Source organism: Saimiri boliviensis, chromosome 4 (assembly GCF_048565385.1).
Source record: "Saimiri boliviensis isolate mSaiBol1 chromosome 4, mSaiBol1.pri, whole genome shotgun sequence".
NCBI classification, from domain to species: domain Eukaryota; kingdom Metazoa; phylum Chordata; class Mammalia; order Primates; family Cebidae; genus Saimiri; species Saimiri boliviensis.
Window position 1 is genome coordinate 153,493,079 of NC_133452.1, and position 19,073 is coordinate 153,512,151.

At 52.8% G+C, this 19,073-nt stretch overlaps 1 protein-coding gene across 4 annotated transcripts in view; it reads left to right on the forward strand.

Annotated features, from left to right (window-relative positions):
* The window catches only part of JARID2 (jumonji and AT-rich interaction domain containing 2), a 285,876-nt gene that overhangs the window by 251,295 nt on the left and 15,508 nt on the right, over window positions 1–19,073 (forward strand). For all 4 annotated transcript variants that reach the window (XM_074398471.1, XM_074398473.1, XM_010338027.3 and 1 more), the window contains 5 exons: window positions 6,236–7,256; window positions 10,725–11,227; window positions 15,131–15,223; window positions 17,788–17,906; window positions 17,998–18,068. In XM_074398471.1, coding sequence (XP_074254572.1) covers window positions 6,236–7,256; window positions 10,725–11,227; window positions 15,131–15,223; window positions 17,788–17,906; window positions 17,998–18,068 — 1,807 coding nt within the window. The remainder of the gene's footprint in view (window positions 1–6,235; window positions 7,257–10,724; window positions 11,228–15,130; window positions 15,224–17,787; window positions 17,907–17,997; window positions 18,069–19,073) is intronic.

Here is a 19,073-nt window from a genome sequence, read left to right on the forward strand (position 1 = left end):
TTATTCCTTTGGAGCCAGTCCTGCCAAGTCCTTGCACAGGGACATTGTGAGAAATAGAAGGAAAAATTTTCCAACCCCCCCGGTCCTGTTAGTTAAGTACTCTGAAAATAAGGTCAATAAAACCAAATTGTAGATTCCCTTGTGACTGCTTGATGCAAGTGATTAGACCGTGACCTTTAATCTTTTCAGCTGCCAGAAGGATATGGGTCCAGAGGATCCTCTGATCTTTCATTTCAGCGATGACATGTGGGTTTTGTTTTGTTTTGTTTTTGTCAGCTTAAAAGCCTAAATGTAATTGTCTGAAGTGTGGAGGGATATAACTTTTTGGGGGTGTGCTGAGAAGTCCCTTTTCTCTGCTTGCTCTGATGAACTATGTGGGGACATGTGCCTGTCTGCCAAGTGTAAAACCACTTCCCCTCCTGCGCACCGGGTAATGCCATGTGATAGTGCATGCGATTTATGGAGTCCCTGGAGACTTAGAACATACTACCGTGCACTTCACCTATGCCACATTCTTGGTAGGAGGGCTCTGGCCAGCCCTTTACTCTGGATAATACCAAATGAGCTGTCTCTGTCTGGAATGCACATGCCTGTGTAACATTGCAATTGTCAGGGGGCTGGGATTGCCTCTGGGCAGTAATGTGGTTGTATGATAAGGGTCTCACCAAGGAGCAAATGGCGTTTTTCTGTTGCTTTTCTGAAATAGTACGTCTCAGAAAGTAAAGAGTTTAGGATGGTCAAGCAAACAAGTTTTATCCCCAGCAAGGGTTTTGAAGCAGTAGTTTTCCAAGAGAGTCAGAGCAGGTTTTTTGCTTGTGTAGAAATTTGTGTGGTTTGTAAGCCAGGATATGGACGGTTAGCCCAGACGCGGTCACGTGTGATTCTCATTGCTTGCGCTGAGGCTGAGTGCGAGAAGAAAATGATCAGCTGGCTAATCCTGCTGGCTTTGCAGGGGGCTTCCATGGAGCTAGGCTACTGTCACTGAAGAGGTTTTCATATGAAAGTGTCTCAGGATTGCAGAGAAGTCCTGCCTTTGTAAGATTCAGAGAGGGCCAAGGAATTGAGGATATTCTTTTAAAGTTCTGGAAAATGAAATACAACCATCGAGAAGGAAACATTGAAAATCGTGTCAGCCTTAAAAAATGTTTAAGGTTTTTTTCCGATGACATTGTGTCATTTGAATTGCACTTGCTAGTGGTGTGGTGTTTGTGACCCTGTTATACGTTGCCTTCAGTGGGAGGAGAGGTTATGCATACATTTAGATTCTCCGGTAGGACCCAGTTATCTCTTGCAGAGCACATTTGCCTTGGCCTTGGCCTTGACTGGAAAGCTCCTGCCCATCTGCTGCTGCCGTCCGTGTTTGAGCCGGCTGCTCCTCCCCTTCCATAACTCACTGTCTGTCCAGTGCCTTTCGCTTCTGTTTAGGCTCTTTGTGTTTGATTCAAGTTTTAAAGTGCAAATGGACTCCCCCTAGCCACCAACTGTTTCTCTCTCTGGGCTCTGGCTCTGTTTTGAAAGGCTGGCAGAGGCCTCGGCTCAACGGCTCCCTCTCGTGGGGAAGAAGAGCCCGCCACTGAATCTGAGGTTGAACTGAGGACAGCAGCAGCATCTTGAGCGACTAAAACATTTTTGCTTAGTTAACCAAAAACATCAGAGTCATTTCTTATCTTCTGCTCTGCCTTGGAAGTGCATTTCTCCTTTTTATCTGTCATTATAGTGAGTTGATTTAAATACTGTGTGTGACGGTAAGGAGGTGGAGAAAAACCCATTAGGGTGGAGGGGAGGGATTTTATATTCTTAAAGTGAGCACACGGAGTGTGGACTGGGCACAGTTTTTATGGAATTTCTGTTAAGTACAAAGGTAGGAATGTTTGATGTCCTGGGCTTTCATATCTCTCATCTCATATCCCTTCTGCAAGAAGAATGAGGTATTGTTGGAACTATTCATCAAGCTGCATGTCACTGGAAAATGCTCTCAACCTTGCCTGTTAAACTGAACCCATTCTGTTATGACTAGGAGGGGTTGTTCTAAAACCTCATGGCCATGCCCCGGAAATCACCTGAGATACAGGTGACGGATGGCTATGAGCCAAGGAACACATTCTGCAGACACCTCATTTTCTGCAGAACTGGGTTGGCAGCTGTGGGGGAATGATCTGAGAAGCCAGAAGGAGCAACTTCAGCTATGAAGAAGCTTATTTATATATAAAGCTTCTCAGCTGAAATGTATTGTCATTCATTGGAGGGTCCTGCGGTAGCGCGCCTCGGCACTCATTCTTGGTGAGCTCGGTGGCGTCTCGTATGTGCCCTTCTGTGGAATCCCTCAGGACGGGCAGCGGTCACCTTCCCTGTAGTGCGCTGGCAACATAACTGGGCTGTGTGGTTTTAATTGATACAGAGGTGGTTGGGGGAGACCTTTGTAGCAAGGTAAGACAATGCCATCCTCCATTCTTTTGTACTGCTGAAGCGTTGGCTGCTTACAGACAAGTGCAGACCAAGAACAGGGTCATCTTTTTGTTGGATTGATGGGTCTTGGGTTTCCCCACTGTGGTGCTGCTGGCTGGGTGGTTTGTTCTGTCTTATTTCTCCCCCTTAGGGCACATGGAGCAGCTTAAGGGGCAGATTGCTTCCTGTGTTAGCTTGTAGGCTCCCCTGTGGCCTTGCCTGCTGGGCATAGAACATGCATTGAGGGGGAAGACGGCCAGTCCACTTGCCATTTTCAGTCTTCGTAGTTTGTTCTGTGTTGTGGGTGAGGTCCATCTCGTCTTTGAGCTTGTTACATGGGCGTGCGTGTGTGATATCTGGGTGGATACTGTTGAAGATAACTGTCATTTTCTCATGAAGCAAGTTATCTGAATGTATACCTTGGCAATAATCCAATATTTAGGTTGTCAGAAACATTTAAACACATTGCTCCTTTTGCCATTGAAGATAGTGATATATAGAATTCAGCTGTGTAGAAAATTTATCTCCCTGTAGCATTGCTCGCTATGAACTCAGGTGCTCGAGAATCCGGAATGCATGGACCCAAAGGCTCTGCACTCTTACTTGAGATAGAATATGAGACACCTAGCACTGCGCTCTGGCATGTGGACAGTGGTGTTAGGGAAGGGCAGGGTCCACGGATTTGTGGGGGCACTGAGCCATCCGGGGCTTTTAAACAGAGTCCCTTTCTTGATCCTCAACAATTAGTACAGAATCTAGAGGGAAGGGATGTACATTATTTTGAAGCTCCCCTAGGGGCTTTAGGGGTGCCAGGTTTGGAAAGCACAGAACTAACCCTAAGCAAGTAGTGGTGGCGGACGCCTGAACTTCACAGGAGCGGGTTATGTCTGGCACCATCTGGAGTTTGCCATTTTGCCAGGTGCTTCCCCATCTGTAGGAATAGATGAAGCCGTATTGTGTAGTCCGCCTCCTTAAGGAGACTCGTGTGCTGGTAGTAGGTTGAAACAGACTGCACCCCTACAGGTTAAAAGGAGATTCAGCCACCTGTAGAGGTGTTACCTCTTCCCCAAGGTCTTGGATACCTGAGGTCCATGGACCTCCTTGTCTTGGATGATGGAAATAAAGATCAGTCCCAGCTGGAGTTTACTGTTTGCTTTTGTTTTTCTAAATGTTTTGTTTTGTTTTGGTTTTAGTGGAAACGTTTGAAAGAACAATTGAAACAAGAGATTTGGCATTCCTCGCCATACTTCCTCTTACAGATTAGTGAAACTTACCACAGAACATTTCTGTCTGTCCTAACTCCTTGTTTTATAAATCTATTTTAAATGTATCATTTCCAGGAGCTTTATTCCTACCCAAAAGGGTTTCCTATTATTTATTCCAGACCCTATCAGTCCCACTTCTTCTTCTTCTTTCTTTTTTTTTTTTTTTTAAGAGACAGTTTCGCTCTTGTTGCCCAAACAGTGCAATGGTATGAGCTCTGCTCACTTCAACCTCCGGCTCCCAGGTTCAAGCGATTCTCTTGCCTCAGCCTCCCGCGTAGCTGGGATTACAGGCGCACACCACTATGCCTGGCTAATTTTGTATTTTGAGTAGAGACAGGGATTCTCCATGTTTGTCAGGTTGGTCTTGATCTCCTGACCTGAGGTGATCCGCCTGCCCCGGCCCTCCCAAAGTGCTGGGATTACAGGCATCACCCAGCGCGCCTGGCCTCAGTCCAACTTCTTTATAGGGTGACTCGTGGTTTAGGAGCCAGAGTGTGATTCCTGGGCCTTTCCTTCTGCCTCTTCATGGGGCCTCCGATCCTGGCTCCAGGAGTGAGGCCTCCCGGTGTGGCTCCTAAGAGAAGATGTCCTACTGAGAATTTGTGGCTTTGATTGGACTGCATTTAATTGGTGGCATATAGAGAAATACAGTGGCTTCTTTCCTTTTTGATTTTTATGAACTTCCACTGATGCTTCGTTCAGTGGTTCCAAGTGCAGTTCCCAGGTCAGCCCACAGCATTGCCTGGGACCTGGTCCAGAGCACACATTCTCAGCCCCATCCGCGACCCTCTGAATTAGACACTGTGGGGGTAGGGCCCAGTGATGTGTTTACATCAGCCCTCTAGGGGATGCTGAGAGCCACTGCTTTGGGAGCTTTGGGGAAGTTTCATCCCATGCCCCACTCCACTTAAGGTAACTGCTTATTCTTGGGCCAGGCCTAGATTTAGTAGAAAGGTCACTAAGACTCATTACCCGCCATCTGGGGACCTTCATCCTCATGTGAGTATAGCCTGCATAGCCTTGTGGCATTGGTGTTTCAGTGCCCTCTTGTCCATCACTGCATGTGGCCAGCTGTCCTGATTCCCCTTCCTGGCACCTTCCTCTCAGGGGCTGTTGGAGAGACAAGGGACCTAGTTTTGTTTTTTGAGACTGAGTCTTACTGTGTCGCCCAGGCTGGAGTGCAGTGGCATGATCTTGTCTCAGTGCAACCTCCACCTCCCGGATTCAAGCAATTCTCTGACTCAGCCTCCTGAGTGGCTGGGATTACAGGTGCCGGCCACCATGCCCAGCTTATTTTTGTATTTTTAGTAGAGGTGGGGTTTCATCTTGGCCAGGCTGGTCTTGAACTCCTGACCCTCGTGATCCACCTGCCTCAGCCTCCCAAAGTTCTGTGATTACAGGCGTGAGCCACTTCACCTGGCCTGGGAGCTAGTGTTTGTATTCTGTGTTTCTCAGTAATCTTTTAAGTTTCTTCCTTTGGAGATGGTGGTGATCATAAAACCCTGAAGTCCCTGACTTGAAACTCATGTCGTAGATGAAGAGTAATGCCCAAGAGGTTAAGTGACGGGGCGGTGGCCACGGTGTGACATGGAGAAGACTTCCTGAAATCATCAAGCCTGGCATCAGCCCCATCGGGTCCCTTCGTTATTCTCGTTTGGAATCTTGTGCATTTGTGGTGTCTTCCCTTGTTTCCTGTTTTCTCTGACATTTATGTATCCCGGAATTACCATGGTGTCTAAGCTATAAGACTGCCTCTGTTTGCCCAGGTCACATAGAACCCAATGGGAAAGTTTTTCTGGGGTTGCCGTGTTTCGCTTCATTGGTGAGCTCTGGGCATCCCTCTTCCATCCCGCCTGGCCCTGTCCTGGGCTATTCTCCACAAGGAAGGCAGACAGCAGCTGCTGACAGTTTGCAGCCACACCTCCAGGACTGGCCTGTCACTCGGAGCCAAACCACATGAGCACTGCTGTTCTTTTCCTTCCATAGTATTTTTGTTTTCTTTCTTTTTTTAGCCACCTAGATTTTTGAATTCTGTGGGCAGGTCATACTGCTCTGTGGAGCACAGAAATAGCAGACATGACTTTTCTTGGAGCAGTGATATGCGAGTGTGTCTATTTCCACTTCCAAGCAAGTAAGGTATTACTGTCACCTACTCTTACAAGCTCAGGACAGGTGATTGTGTGGCACGTGGGGGCGTCTTCATTGGGAAACACCAAATCTCCTGGAAGAGCCATGGGAGCATGAAAATGCCCCCGGGAAACCCTGCCAGAATTGCCCTGGGCAGGCTGTATAGTTTTGTAAAGAAGGATAGGGGTATAGTTGATTCTGAAAGTGGACATCACTGCTTAGTTCTGGGATGTGTGTTATGCTTCCCTTTGCTGGTGTTTCCACATCTCTTCTTATGAACAGGCTGCTGGCTCTGCCCGTTCCCAGGTCCCAGGCCCTTTCTCAATGGTGGGCCGGTTGTGTTCGTGGCAGGTACTGATTGTGTTTTTTATTCCGCCTCTGCTTCCGCTGCTCCACAGGTCTCTAAGGTAAACGGAGTCACTCGAATGTCATCTCTGGGTGCAGGTGCAACCAGTGCCAAAAAGATGCGCGAGGTCAGACCTTCACCATCCAAAACTGTGAAGTACACTGCCACGGTGACGAAGGGGGCTGTCACATACACCAAAGCCAAGAGAGAACTGGTCAAGGACACCAAACCCAATCACCACAAGCCCAGTTCCGCTGTCAACCACACAATCTCAGGGAAAACTGAAAGTAGCAATGCAAAAACCCGCAAACAGGTGCTATCCCTCGGGGGGGCGTCCAAGTCCACCGGGCCCGCCATCAATGGCCTCAAGGTCAGTGGCAGGTTGAACCCAAAGTCATGCACTAAGGAGGTGGGGGGGCGGCAGCTGCGGGAGGGGCTGCGGAACTCCAAGAGGAGACTGGAAGAGGCACAGCAGGCGGAGAAGCCGCAGTCGCCCCCCAAGAAGATGAAAGGGGCGGCTGGCCCCGCCGAAGGCCCCGGCAAGAAGGCCCCGGCCGAGAAAGGTCTGCTGAACGGACACGTGAAGAAGGAAGTGCCCGAGCGCAGCCTGGAGAGGAACCGGCCGAAGCGGGCCACGGCCGGGAAGAGCACGCCAGGCAGACAAGCACATGGCAAGGCGGACGGCGCCTCCTGTGAAAATCGTTCTACCTCGCAACCGGAGTCCGTGCCCAAGCCGCACGACTCGGGCAAGGCCGAGAAGGGCGGCGGCAAGGCCGGGTGGGCGGCCATGGACGAGATCCCCGTCCTCAGGCCCTCCGCCAAGGAGTTCCACGACCCGCTCATCTACATCGAGTCGGTCCGCGCTCAGGTGGAGAAGTTCGGGATGTGCAGGGTGATTCCCCCTCCGGACTGGCGGCCCGAGTGCAAGCTCAATGACGAGATGCGGTTCGTCACGCAGATTCAGCACATCCACAAGCTGGGCCGGCGCTGGGGCCCCAACGTGCAGCGGCTGGCCTGCATCAAGAAGCACCTCAAATCTCAGGGCATCACCATGGACGAGCTCCCGCTCATAGGTAGGTCCGCGCTGGGGTGGGGGTCCCTGCCTGCCCCCATATCCCTGCAGTTCCATCACAGTCTTCACATTCCCTTCCCATGCCGAAGCTCCAGTTCGGCTCCCCTGTCTCGGGAGTAGCGGGCTTCTCAGCTCCTTCCCCCTGCAGCCATCTTCCCAGATCCTGTGCATCGGTGGCCAGACAAGAATGGTACTGAGCCTGGATTTGGGGTCTGGGCCCCTTGCTTTCCCTGGGCTGTGACCTGCTGCCTACAAATGCTGGAGTCAGAGCAGGGGCCAGGGTGCCCATGGGGGGGGCGCTGCTCCTGTGGATTCTCCTAGACTGCGATGACAAAGCACCACCGACTGTGGGACTTAGAGTAGACATTCCTCACAGTTCAGAGGCTGGAGGCTGCGGGGTTGGTTTCTCCTGAGGCCTCCCCGCTTAGCTATGGATGGCTGTTTTCTTCCTGTGTTCTCACTTGGTCCCACCTCTGTCTGTGTCTTCTTCTCTTCTCAGAAAGACATTGGATTAGGGCCCATCCTGCGGACCTCATTCTAACGTAGTGGCTCCTTGAAAGACCCTGTCTCTAAATTTATTCATGTCCTGAGGTGCTGGGGGTCAGAGCTTCAACGTATGAATTTGGAGGGTTCACCCTGCAGCCTGTCAGCCTGTCACCCTGCAGCCTCCCAGTCCTCTAGGAGTCCGCAGGCCATTTTTAATCCTTCTCAGCACTGTCTATTCTCTTCCTCTTTGTGTTTCCTTGAGCTTCAGTTTCTCTGGTGATTTTGTCAAGGCCCCAGGTCAAGGGATCTATTAACATTTCTTCTGAGACCAGGTGCACTCTGGCTAAGGATGCTGGAAACTCACCACAGGGGACCCTTAGCGGGCGCACATCCCGGCTGCCATGCACACCCTGGCCTCTCAGGGTGGGCCACAGGCAGAGCCCCCTCTCCAGTTCCCCCGTAGCCCCCCTTTCCTGTCATCTTCTTCTCAGTCCTGGCGCTGGGAACACAGGACAAGAATGAACTTGCCTTGTTAAGGTGCAGTGGATTCTGTGGAGTCAGGTGCATCCAGGTGAGGCTGTAGCCCCATTAGTCTAGACCCATGGGAGGAAACAGGCCACGCCTCCACGTTGGAGATCCTGAATTTTCTACGGCATGGAGACATGTAGCCATTATGTAGGTGTTGGGGATGGCAGCGAGACAGGCTTCCATGCAAATGGAGGTTTCATGGTCCCCTCAGCAGGTGCCTGCCGGTACTAATGCCTGAGTGACGGTCACCCTAATTTGCAGGAGTTCTTGGTTTGTGCTCTGCTTTTGGGAACGGACGTGATAGGAAGCAGTGCAGGGAACAGGCTCTGCACACGCCTGCACCCACCCACACCGTTAACCCTGCCCCGTGACTGCTTGGGACACTGGGTGACCCTGAGTCAGTGATGGAAGCGCACCAAGTACTCTTGCCTGTGGTGAAACCTGCAGACAAGAGTTTCTCTGTTCTGCTCGGTGGATAATGGAGCCTTGAGGGCACAGTTGGTGTCGTCGTGACAGCCCCTTTTGTTTAGAGTAGTTTTTCTTTTCCTTTGACTCCTTTACCCTGGAACAGAGGCCACACTGCCTCACCATGCTGTGCTGGTGCTTGTCATCGTCGCTGAGAAGGCTAAGGCGTGTGACATTCTTTCCAAGGGGTACTGACCTGCCTGTGAGCCAGGAAGGCCTCAGGGTGGGGGGGTCTGAGCTCAGCCATTTGACAGTGGTAGAAACTTAATAACTTTGAAGTCGTAGTGAAAATTCCCCCCAGTGGGTGTGCCTTCTGTATCTGTGCAAGTTCACATGCACTGTAGGCCTGGTAGTGGCTGTGCCACGGTGGGAATTGGGTGGGGAAAGGGCTCGGCCACATAGCAGCCTCCAGGCTCTGAGTGGGAGTGATCGCAGTAGGTGAGGATTCCATGAAGAACTCTTGCAAGCGCTGTCTGATTTTCAGGTGCTCTTGCATTATAATCTATTGGGAGTGAAATATGAAAGTATAGATTCCTCTTCTCTTTGACCTGGGTTCTGAGTCACTGGTACAGTGGAGTACTCATTTTAGTTGGGGCACTCATTTTGGTGTCTACCTCCATAAGGGGACACAGTGCCCACCTGCCTTCCGAGGAAGAACTCACAGTTGTCAGCCGGAGACCACCCGTGACTCTGGGAGCCTGAGACCTGGAGTGAGTTGCGGAGTCTCAAGCCTCATTAGGTCCCTCCTGTGGAGACCGGTAACAGCTTCCTCACTGATGTTACCCCACACCTCTCTTCTCCACAACCAGATCAGCCTAGTGTCCTGCCATTTAGTGGGAGTGGAATTCAGGCTTCTGTGCCCACATCCCTGGTCTTGCTGACGTGCCAGGTGCTCGCTCTCGTGCTGTGTCTGCCAAGGCAGTTCAGACACTTCACCTGGTGGGGTCCCGCCATGCTTGGTGTCTGCAGGAACCCTGCCTGGATGGGATCTGTGCCCACTTTCCCTTTTATTATTTAAAAACAGTATATCCCCACACTCCAAAGATTTAAAACTTTGTTAATTTTTACTTTGTTTAGCATTTTATGGATGATTATTTTGGAAGATGCCCCCTCCCCCCTCCCTTATTGGCCCGAGTTCCCATCTGGAGAATACACTGGGTGTGCATTAAAACCTGTCGAGGTTTAATACTTATTTGCGCTGCTCTGTGACCTGATCAGGAGGGGCCCTGAGCACCAGCTGACTCACGGAGGAGTAGCCTCACGGTCGAGGGACGAGGCTAAGGGACAGCCATCCTGCCCTGTGCCCTCACGAAGGCATTGCTCTTTGCTCCGAAATCCAGTGAGACTGAAGATAGACTTCCTTTGTGTGAAGGAGTGGGTGGGTGTTGGGGCTTTCAGAAGGGAACTTGGGGGTTGGTAGGAAAGCTGTGTCTGTAATTTCTAACATCAAAGGTATTCCAGGTTATGCTGGGAAGTGGATTCGGCTGGGACCCCTGCCCGCTCCTCACCTGGGAGCTTCTCATGACCCCTGCCTCCATGTGGGAACGCATGCACTAGTGCGTTGGGATGTTTCTCCCCTTATGTCTGTCTGGCCGGCTCTATTCCTCTTCCAGCCAAGCCCCAGCTTCAGTGCTGCCTCCGGAGACACTCCCCACCTAAGATGGTGGCCCCTTGTTCCACTTGATCTTCGTCGCACATGGCTGTGACCCATCACCGTGTAACGCCCGTCTCTGTAGACCGGAGTTGCACATGGCTGTGACCCATCACTGTGTAACGCCCGTCTCTGTAGACCGGAGTCGCACATGGCTGTGACCCATCACCGTGTAACGCCCGTCTCTGTAGACTGGAAGCCTACCATTTCCATTGTCTCCCCAGAGGCTGCCAGTGTCCTGGCTCACAGGAGGAGTTCGGGAATGACAGGTTGAATGAGGAACGTCTTGTTCATCTCCTTTTCACTAACTATCTTGTTTTTACCCCTTCACCGTCCCAGGGGGCTGTGAGCTCGACCTGGCCTGCTTTTTCCGGCTAATTAATGAGATGGGCGGCATGCAGCAGGTGACTGACCTCAAAAAATGGAACAAACTAGCAGACATGCTGCGCATCCCCAGAACTGCCCAGGACCGGCTGGCCAAGCTGCAGGAGGCCTACTGCCAGTACCTGCTCTCCTACGACTCCCTGTCCCCCGAGGAGCACCGGCGGCTGGAGAAGGAGGTGCTGATGGAGAAGGAGATCCTGGAGAAGCGCAAGGGGCCGCTGGAAGGCCACACGGAGAACGACCACCACAGGTTCCACCCCCTGCCCCGCTTCGAGCCCAAGAATGGGCTCATCCACGGCGTGGCCCCCAGGAACGGCTTCCGCAGCAAGCTCAAAGAGGTGGGCCAGGCCCAGCTGAAGACTGGCCGGCGGCGACTCTTCGCTCAGGAAAAAGAAGTGGTCAAGGAGGAGGAGGAGGACAAAGGCGTCCTCAGTGACTTCCACAAGTGCATATATAAGGTGAGGGCCTGAGTAGAACAGCCAGCGCTGGCGGCGGGAGTGCAGGCGTGCTGCGTGCTGGATGGTGCACCCTCTGACTCCCTGGGGTGATGAGGGAGGGAGCGGGCCACTGTGCTGGATGAGGGCGTTTTGTTGTTATTGTTTAAGACGGAGTCTTGCTCTGTGGCTCAGCCTGGAGTGCTGTGGTGCAATCCTGGCTCACTGCAACCTCCGCCTCCCGAGTAGCTGGGACCACAGGCGCATGCCACCACACCCGGCTAATTTTTTTTTTTTTTGTATTTTTAGTAGAGACGGGGTTTCACTGTGTTGACCAGGATGGTCTCGATCTCTTGACCTTGTGATCCGCCTGCCTCGGCCTCCCAAAGTGCTGGGATTACAGGCGTGAGTCACCTCTCTCGGCCAAGGGTGCTGTCTTAGTTCACTTCGTGCTGCTGAAGTAGCACAGGCTGGTCAATACATGAACAGAAATGTGTGGGCTCATTGTTGTGGAGCCTGGGAAGTCTGATATCCAGGAACCTGGTGAGGGCCTTCTGGGTGCATTGATGGAACGTTGGTGCAAGGTCGGGCAGCGAGGGACCCAGTAAGGTGGGGGAAGTCCACTCCACGAAGACACCACGAGTCCATTCCTGCCCTCCCAGGGCCTCAGGTTCCTTTTCGTTAACTGGCTTGTGTGTGCGTGTTGTGTGCACATGCACATGTCCTCATCTGCCAGGGATAAGTACCTGGGCTGCATGCTTCACTTCCCCTGCGTCCCCAGTTCTGTGCTGGCAGCTCTTTGTACCCCGGTCTCATCCTGTTGCATGACAGCTGCCCAGACACAGCTGAACTCACTGGCTGGACCCTCAGTGGACTCTGCACGCTTGTTTTCTCTGCCTCCTCGTTTCCATCCGCTGAGCTCACTGCCAGCCCAGCATTGCCAGGTTCTCTCTGTGGAAGACCATCCCTGATAAAGCCATTAAAATGGATCTCGCCATTCACACTCTGTGGAGGGAAGAGTAGGGAGAAGCCAGCAAACTGAAACACACAGTGCTTCCACGTCTCCGCCAGGCCTCAGTGCAGCACAGTCATCCTGAGGAAGCTTACTTCCAGGAAGCAAGGGAGGTGGGGTCCCTGGCTCTCCTCCTGGCGCCGCTCCCAGCCGGCCAGGCCTGGGGCTTCTCCCCTTCTCCTGCCTGCCAGTGGGTTGCGGGGGCATCCAGGGCCCAGCTATGACCTATAAGTTTCGGTCTCTGCCGAATTGCCCGGCACAGACTTGCCCTCTGTGTTCCCAGCTCTGGAGTCGCTGGGAGGGGAGTGTTCTCTGCTTCCAGCCCTGGTGAGCTGGCGGGAGCATGCGGCTGGTGCGTTGCTGCTTCATTGGGCATTGGCTGTATCCCTAAACCCACCGTGACCTCAGGTGCCCCCGGCTGCCCGACTGCAGGCTCTGGCCTACCCTTGTAGCCGAGCAGTGTGGGCTTCCGAGACCATCACACGTCTTGGAATCACGGAGGAATAGTTGACGGGGCTCCCAGCATTGTCGCTCTGCTTTATGTCCAGGCCCCGCAGACCCGCCTCAGGCGCGTCTCATACACTTGCACGCTTCTGGAAAGAGGTTGCCCAGTTTTTCTGCCCTGAGACCTTGAGAGGGTTTGGCCTTTTATCTGAGTCTCCTTTCCTGTTTCCGAGGCTGCCTGGTGGGGCCATGTGGGGGTTGCAGGATGCTGCCTGCCAAGACTCAGCTGCCTTGGGTTTGACTTGTCAGTGTTCTTAAGAAAAGAGAAAGTGTGACCCAGACACTGTAAGCTCTGGAGAACTTTATTTGGTGTTTCCTGAATGTTTTACTGAGAAGTCTTTGTCAAGTAAAGCCATGCCCTGAATCCTGTGACTCTGGATAACCAACTGGTGAAATGAGATACTGTCAACGTTTTCACTTTTTACTCAAGAAGGCCAATTCAATGAGTGCTTGCTCCGAATAAGAGGTTTGGTGATTTTTTTTTTTTTTTTTTTGAGACGGAGTTTCGCTCTTGTTACCCAGGCTGGAGTGCAATGGCGCGATCTCGGCTCACCGCAACCTCCGCCTCCTGGGTTCAGGCAATTCTCCTGCCTCAGCCTCCTGAGTAGCTGGGATTATAGGCACGCGCCACCATGCCCAGCTAATTTTTTGTATTTTTAGTAGAGATGGGGTTTCACCACGTTGACCAGGATGGTCTTGATCTCGACCTCGTGATCCACCCGCCTCGGCCTCCCAAAGTGCTGGGATTACAGGCGTGAGCCACTGCGCCCAGCCCCGGTTTGGGTTTTTAAAAACATATCCTGTCAAGGATATTTCTAGATTTCATCACAGAAACATAGTGGAGCTCTGCCTGGTGGCCGTGGCGAAGCCCCGAGGCAGCCGTGTGCCTACGGGGTGGGGACCCTGAGCACGCAGCTGTCTGCGGCCCTGGTGTCCTGGCTGCTGACTTTGTGTGCTGGCGTCATCCTCACTTCCACTCATTGCCCTCTGCTTTGGTGCAAAATTCAATCCCTTCTTGTAGTTACCTTTATTTATGTTACAAGAAACACAACGTCAGGAGTGGCTTGAAATTGCATGAAGTATGTTCCTGTAGTTCAGGCGCCCCCAAACTACGGCCCGCAGGCCACATGCGGCCCCCCGAGGCCATTTATCGGGCCACCCGCCACACTTCAGGAAGGGGCACCTCTTTCACTGGTGGTCAGTGAGAGGAGCACAGTATGTGGCGGCCCTCCAACTGTCTGAGGGACAGTGAGCTGGCCCCCGGGGTAAAAAGTGTGGGGATGCCTGCTGTAGTTAGAACCCCATCTAGTTCCTTTGGAGCCGGAGAGAAAGGCCCAAGGCAGCGTTGCCATGCTGACTGTGACTGTGGACCTGACAGCTGGAAGCGTCTGCCGCTCCCTCTTCTGCCCTGTCACTCGTACGGGAACACTGCAGTGGCCAGTGCTGCGTAGGGAAACCATCCCTGACCACCCTCCCCAGCTCTCTGGGACACCTGGCACCTCCTCCCATCCCGTGTTGTATTTGGGTGTTTGAGGCCTGTGTGTTCCCCAGACTGAACGGAATCTGCACGAGGCCAGAGGTTTTGTGTGTTTCGTGCACTTCCCTGTCTCCAGCCCTCAGGATTTGGCCTAGTACACAGTAGGTGCTCAGGAGATACTTATGGCCTCAAGTCATAAATGTGCCTGGTCAAGAAAAAAATTGTAGCAAGGGTCTTAGACGGCTTCCCTCTGAAAAATGAACCACATTTGGTGTGGGAGGTGAAAGAAGGTGCTGACTCCCGATTTCCAGACTGACACACTCAGCCATTTTATCGTCATTGGGAACAGAGTGACAGAGGGACATCGAAGAAGAGGTGCCAGGGGAAAAGCAGGTGGTTCTGTGGCAAGAAGGTGACCAGGTTGCAACTGCAGATGAAGGCCGCCGCCCTGGCAAGGACTCTGCAGTGTAGACGTCACCCAGTTTCTGTCTCCCCAGCTTCTCTCCTGTGGGATCCCTGGTCACGAGTTCTGTCAGGTGGTACCCACTGATGGTTTCTTCACTGGCCTGCAGCCTCTGTCCTGCCCCCGACGTGGGCTCAGCTCAGGACGGCTGCCTCCAGGGCAAGCCTTTCTTTCAGCCAGGCCTTGGAGGCGCCTTCCAGGCGTCTGCCGTGCTCTGCTCGGGACTCGGGGGCGGCAGCCATTTGGCCCTCAGGCGGGTGATCCTTGGTGAGGTCTTCCCTCTCCTGCTGGCACTTCGGTATCTTAGAGGATGGATTTCTGCCTTCTTTGCCTGTCATGACCTCAGGATACAAGGTGGCCCACGGCGGCGGGAAGCCAAGGCATGGCGGCCCGTGACACAGGCTGGGGCCTCCATTGCAGCAGGGCTGAGCTTTGGTTCTGAAGCTTTACTCTTGTTTTGTTTCGTTCCAGGGAAGGTCTGTTTCTCTAACAACTTTTTATCGAACAGCGAGGAATATCATGAGCATGTGCTTCAGCAAGGAGCCTGCACCAGCCGAGATTGAGGTGAGAGAAGTGGCCCCTCATGCTGCCTCTGGTGAGGGGGGCTCCCCTTGGCCAGCCCTCGGCCATCCTGTCCTGCCCTGACCCCTGCAGCCCGGGGAACTGAAAGGACTGGGACGCCGCTGGGGGCTGAGTTCATCTTCCGTGCTGAGCATGCACCAGGGCAGCCAAAAGTTTTCACTTAGGTTGATCTCAACTTGTTCAAAAGCCAAAAACACTCCAGTGAAGGTGGGGAGCTGCCGAGTGCGAGGGGCCGCTTCTGGGCACGTCCCTGCTTCCCTCACCTTCTCCTCCTGCCTGCTCCCCCGGCTGCTTCTCACCCCATCCTCTGTGTCTGTTGTGCAGGAGAATGTTTGGAATCCCTTGAAACCACAGTTGTGCTTTTTCTTCTCTTCTATTTTGTATTTAATGGGATTGGCAGATTGCCCTTTTTGTGCTTCTGCCAACTCTCTTCTTTGAGTTAGTATGAGGTTGGAAAGACAGTGAGCACTTCTGTGCCCAGACCAATTAGGGGGAGTTTTTGTGTGCGGCGCTGCAGGACAGAGACCGGATCTGTTTGTTTACCTCCCCTCGGCCAGTGCCCAGCTGAGTCCGTGTGAACTTCCAGCTGCTGACGTCGGTGGGCTCTCAGCAGTGCTGGGTCGTGGAAAGGGAAAGAAACCCAACCCGGATCGCTGGTTCAGGGCAGCTGCTGGCCGGGGAACAGGAGGTATTTGTTGACCACAGCCTCATCTTTTGGTGTGTGACAGGCTTTTGCTGCTTTTATGTTTTTTTTGTTTTTTTTTTTTAAATGCCACCACTTTCAAGTAAAATCCAGGGTCAGTTTGCCCCATGTAGACATGCTGACCACTGGGGATTGAGTCATCTGTTTTGCCCAGGGTTTGGAAGTGTGATCTTCAAATCTGCTCAAACCAGGACGGCTGCTCACCCTCCCTGGTTGGCGTTTGGGGCCACCCCCCTCCCCGATAGCAGCTGTTGTTGCTTAGGATGCCCAGCCCTGCGGGTCAACCCTGCTTTCCCAGTGTGGGGACTTAGAGGTTTACCTTTAGCACTGTTGTCATGTCTCTTAGGTCTCTGCTTACATGCAGGGCTGCCTGCACTGTGTATCCCGGGTGCAGCCGCTGAATGTCACGCAGTGGCCTGACACCTGACCCCGTGGCTGTGATCTCCATGCTGCAGGCACCACTGCCTTACCCCCGCCCCCCCAGCCACGATGGCAGCTGAACCCTGGTCCAGGACACATGTGGCTGTCACAGCTGCTTCCAGAGCATGCGTGGCGTTTGTGGTAGAGATGTCAGACGGAGGAAACCTGGCATTCTGGGCTGAGCATTGGAGCTGGGAAGGGGCCTGTGTTGCCAAACAGCACGTGTCCTGTGGATATCTACCCGGAGGTGCAGAAGTTTATTACTATAGTGATATGCAAGGAAGCTGAGCTCATTTTACCGCTGCTTATTCAGGAATTAATTCCCTTTGAAAGTCCGGATTTTGCTCTAGCGGTTGTGTAAATATTTAAACACAAAAGAGAGATTCGCTAGAATTTAAACTTCAGGCCTGAACTGCCTATCTTCTTGTGCTCTGTGTGTCTTCCCAAAAAAGCTAGCAGATAGCACCTAGAGTTGGCCACCAGCTGGGAGGAGTCCCCTCCTCCCCTCCCCATGTGTTTATGCACCCACCAGAAGCTGGTTGCCCTCAGTTTCAGCAAATGCGTGGCAGGGTTGGGCACTCAGGGAGTCTGTTGAGGGAATCCAGCCGTTTAATTTGGAATGTGTTCTGGTTTTGTGGAGATCTGACTCTATCAGCCTGGCCCCCTCTTTGTGGAAGTCACAGTGTTGTGGAGCCAGTCTTGGCGTTGCTAGTAGCACTTCCTTGAGCTTAACAGAACCATGCGATGCCCGGTGCTTCCGGGTTAGGCTTCTCCCCTAAATGTGGTTCCAGCTTTAGGAGGCTTGTGAGATAAGGGAAGAGGACTTTGTGCTTCCGGACTGATCACTGAGAGTAAAGCGGAAGATGACTCTGTGCAGGGAGGCTTGCCTCAGAGGGGCCTGGGCTCTGCTGCATGCCTGCCATCAAAGCATGTTCTGCCCGTCTTTGCCCCCTTACTTGTTTAGATGGAACACTTGAAAAGTCATGTCAGAAACTTTTTATCATTGGCAGTTACGGTGCTTAGCATAACGTTCTCCAGGTTCATTCGAGTTACAGCACGTGTCCAAACTTACATCCTTTTCCAGTTGAGTAATAGGCCATGGGATGGATGGATAAGGGTTTTGTCCATTTATCTGTGGATGGGATACTTGGGCGGCTTTCACCGTTTGGCTGTTGGGAATAACGCTGCTGTGAACATGGGTGTGCAGATCTCGGAGACCTATTTCTGGCATCTTGAGGATATGCCTGGAAGTGACCTGTCACTGCTTTCTGCATTCGCGCCCTGCTGGAGACACTCTGGAAAGACAGCTTCGGTTCTGAGGGGCGTGCGCACCAGGCATTCGTGTCCCAGTTTTGCTGGGTTGAACCGTGCTCTGGCTGTGGGACCTTAGGGGAGCTGACCAGCCCTTTCCTGTTCTGTGCAGCAAGAGTACTGGCGGCTGGTGGAAGAGAAGGACTGCCACGTGGCTGTGCACTGTGGCAAGGTGGACACGAACACTCACGGCAGCGGATTCCCAGTGGGAAAATCAGAGCCCTTTTCAAGGTAACCTGGGACTCTCTCGTCCATGTTCCTGGGGACGTGACAGCATCTTTCCCCCGCCAGTTTGTAACGTCCCTCGTCTTCCCCTCTGCAGGCACGGATGGAACCTCACCGTCCTCCCCAATAACACAGGGTCCATCCTGCGTCACCTCGGTGCTGTGCCTGGTAAGCCTGACTGTGGCCACCTGTCTGCTTGAGTTAGCTGTGACCACGAGTCCTACTTGCTGAGCACTGGAGCTGGGAAATCCCTCCTAGGCACTTCCTGGGAGGCGTGGGGTCTTCACATGTACAGCACATACACTGAAAAACTGATTTTTTTTTTTTTTTTTGAGACAGCATCTCCCTCTGTCGCCAGGCTGGACTGCAGTGGCACAATCTCGGTTCACTGCAAGCTCCAACCTCTGCCTCCTGGGTTCAAGCGATTCTCCTGCCTCAGTCTCCCAAGTTGCTGGGACTATAGCACATGCCACCATGCCCAGCTGATTTTTGTATTTTTAGTAGAGACGGGGTTTCACGATGTTAGTCAGGATGGTCTCGATCTCCTGACCTCGTGATCCACCCGCCTCAGCCTCCCAAAGTGCTCGGATTACAGGTGTGAGCCACTGCACCCAGCCAGAAAATTGATTTTTAGAAAAGGGGTAACATAATGGCTGGTGAAGTCAGTAGAAAAGGTGGAAAGGTGAACAACATGGCAGAGTCTGGAGCTGGGAGAAGCTTAGTGGCCAGCTTCGAACCTTGAAATTGCTGCTTTCAAAGCAGAAGTCACAATTCCTTAAGGCTCCCACGGGCTGAAATCATCAGTTCTCTAGACGGTCAGTGGGCTCGTAAGGGATGGATGCTTTGCCAGCTTTAGGGAAAGCCAAGGGGTTGTGGAGGTCGTGGTCACTGTGACTGTGAAGGCCGTGGCCTTGGGGAAGGTGGCTGGGAGCCTGTCCAGGTCCTGGAACCCGACTCATTTCTGAGCTGAGCTGAGGAGCGCTGTGCCTGACTCGCCCTGTTCAGAGGCCTCGCCAAACAAAGGGGCTTTCTTGCTTTCTGCCCTGAGGTCCTCACCCTTGAGGCTCAGGGGCTCCAGCCCATGGGCTGCCACCTCCCTCACGAGGCCGGTGTGCTGCTGCTGCTGTGGTATTGCACATCCTTGCACTTCTGTGTCGCAAGTGGGAAAGGGCA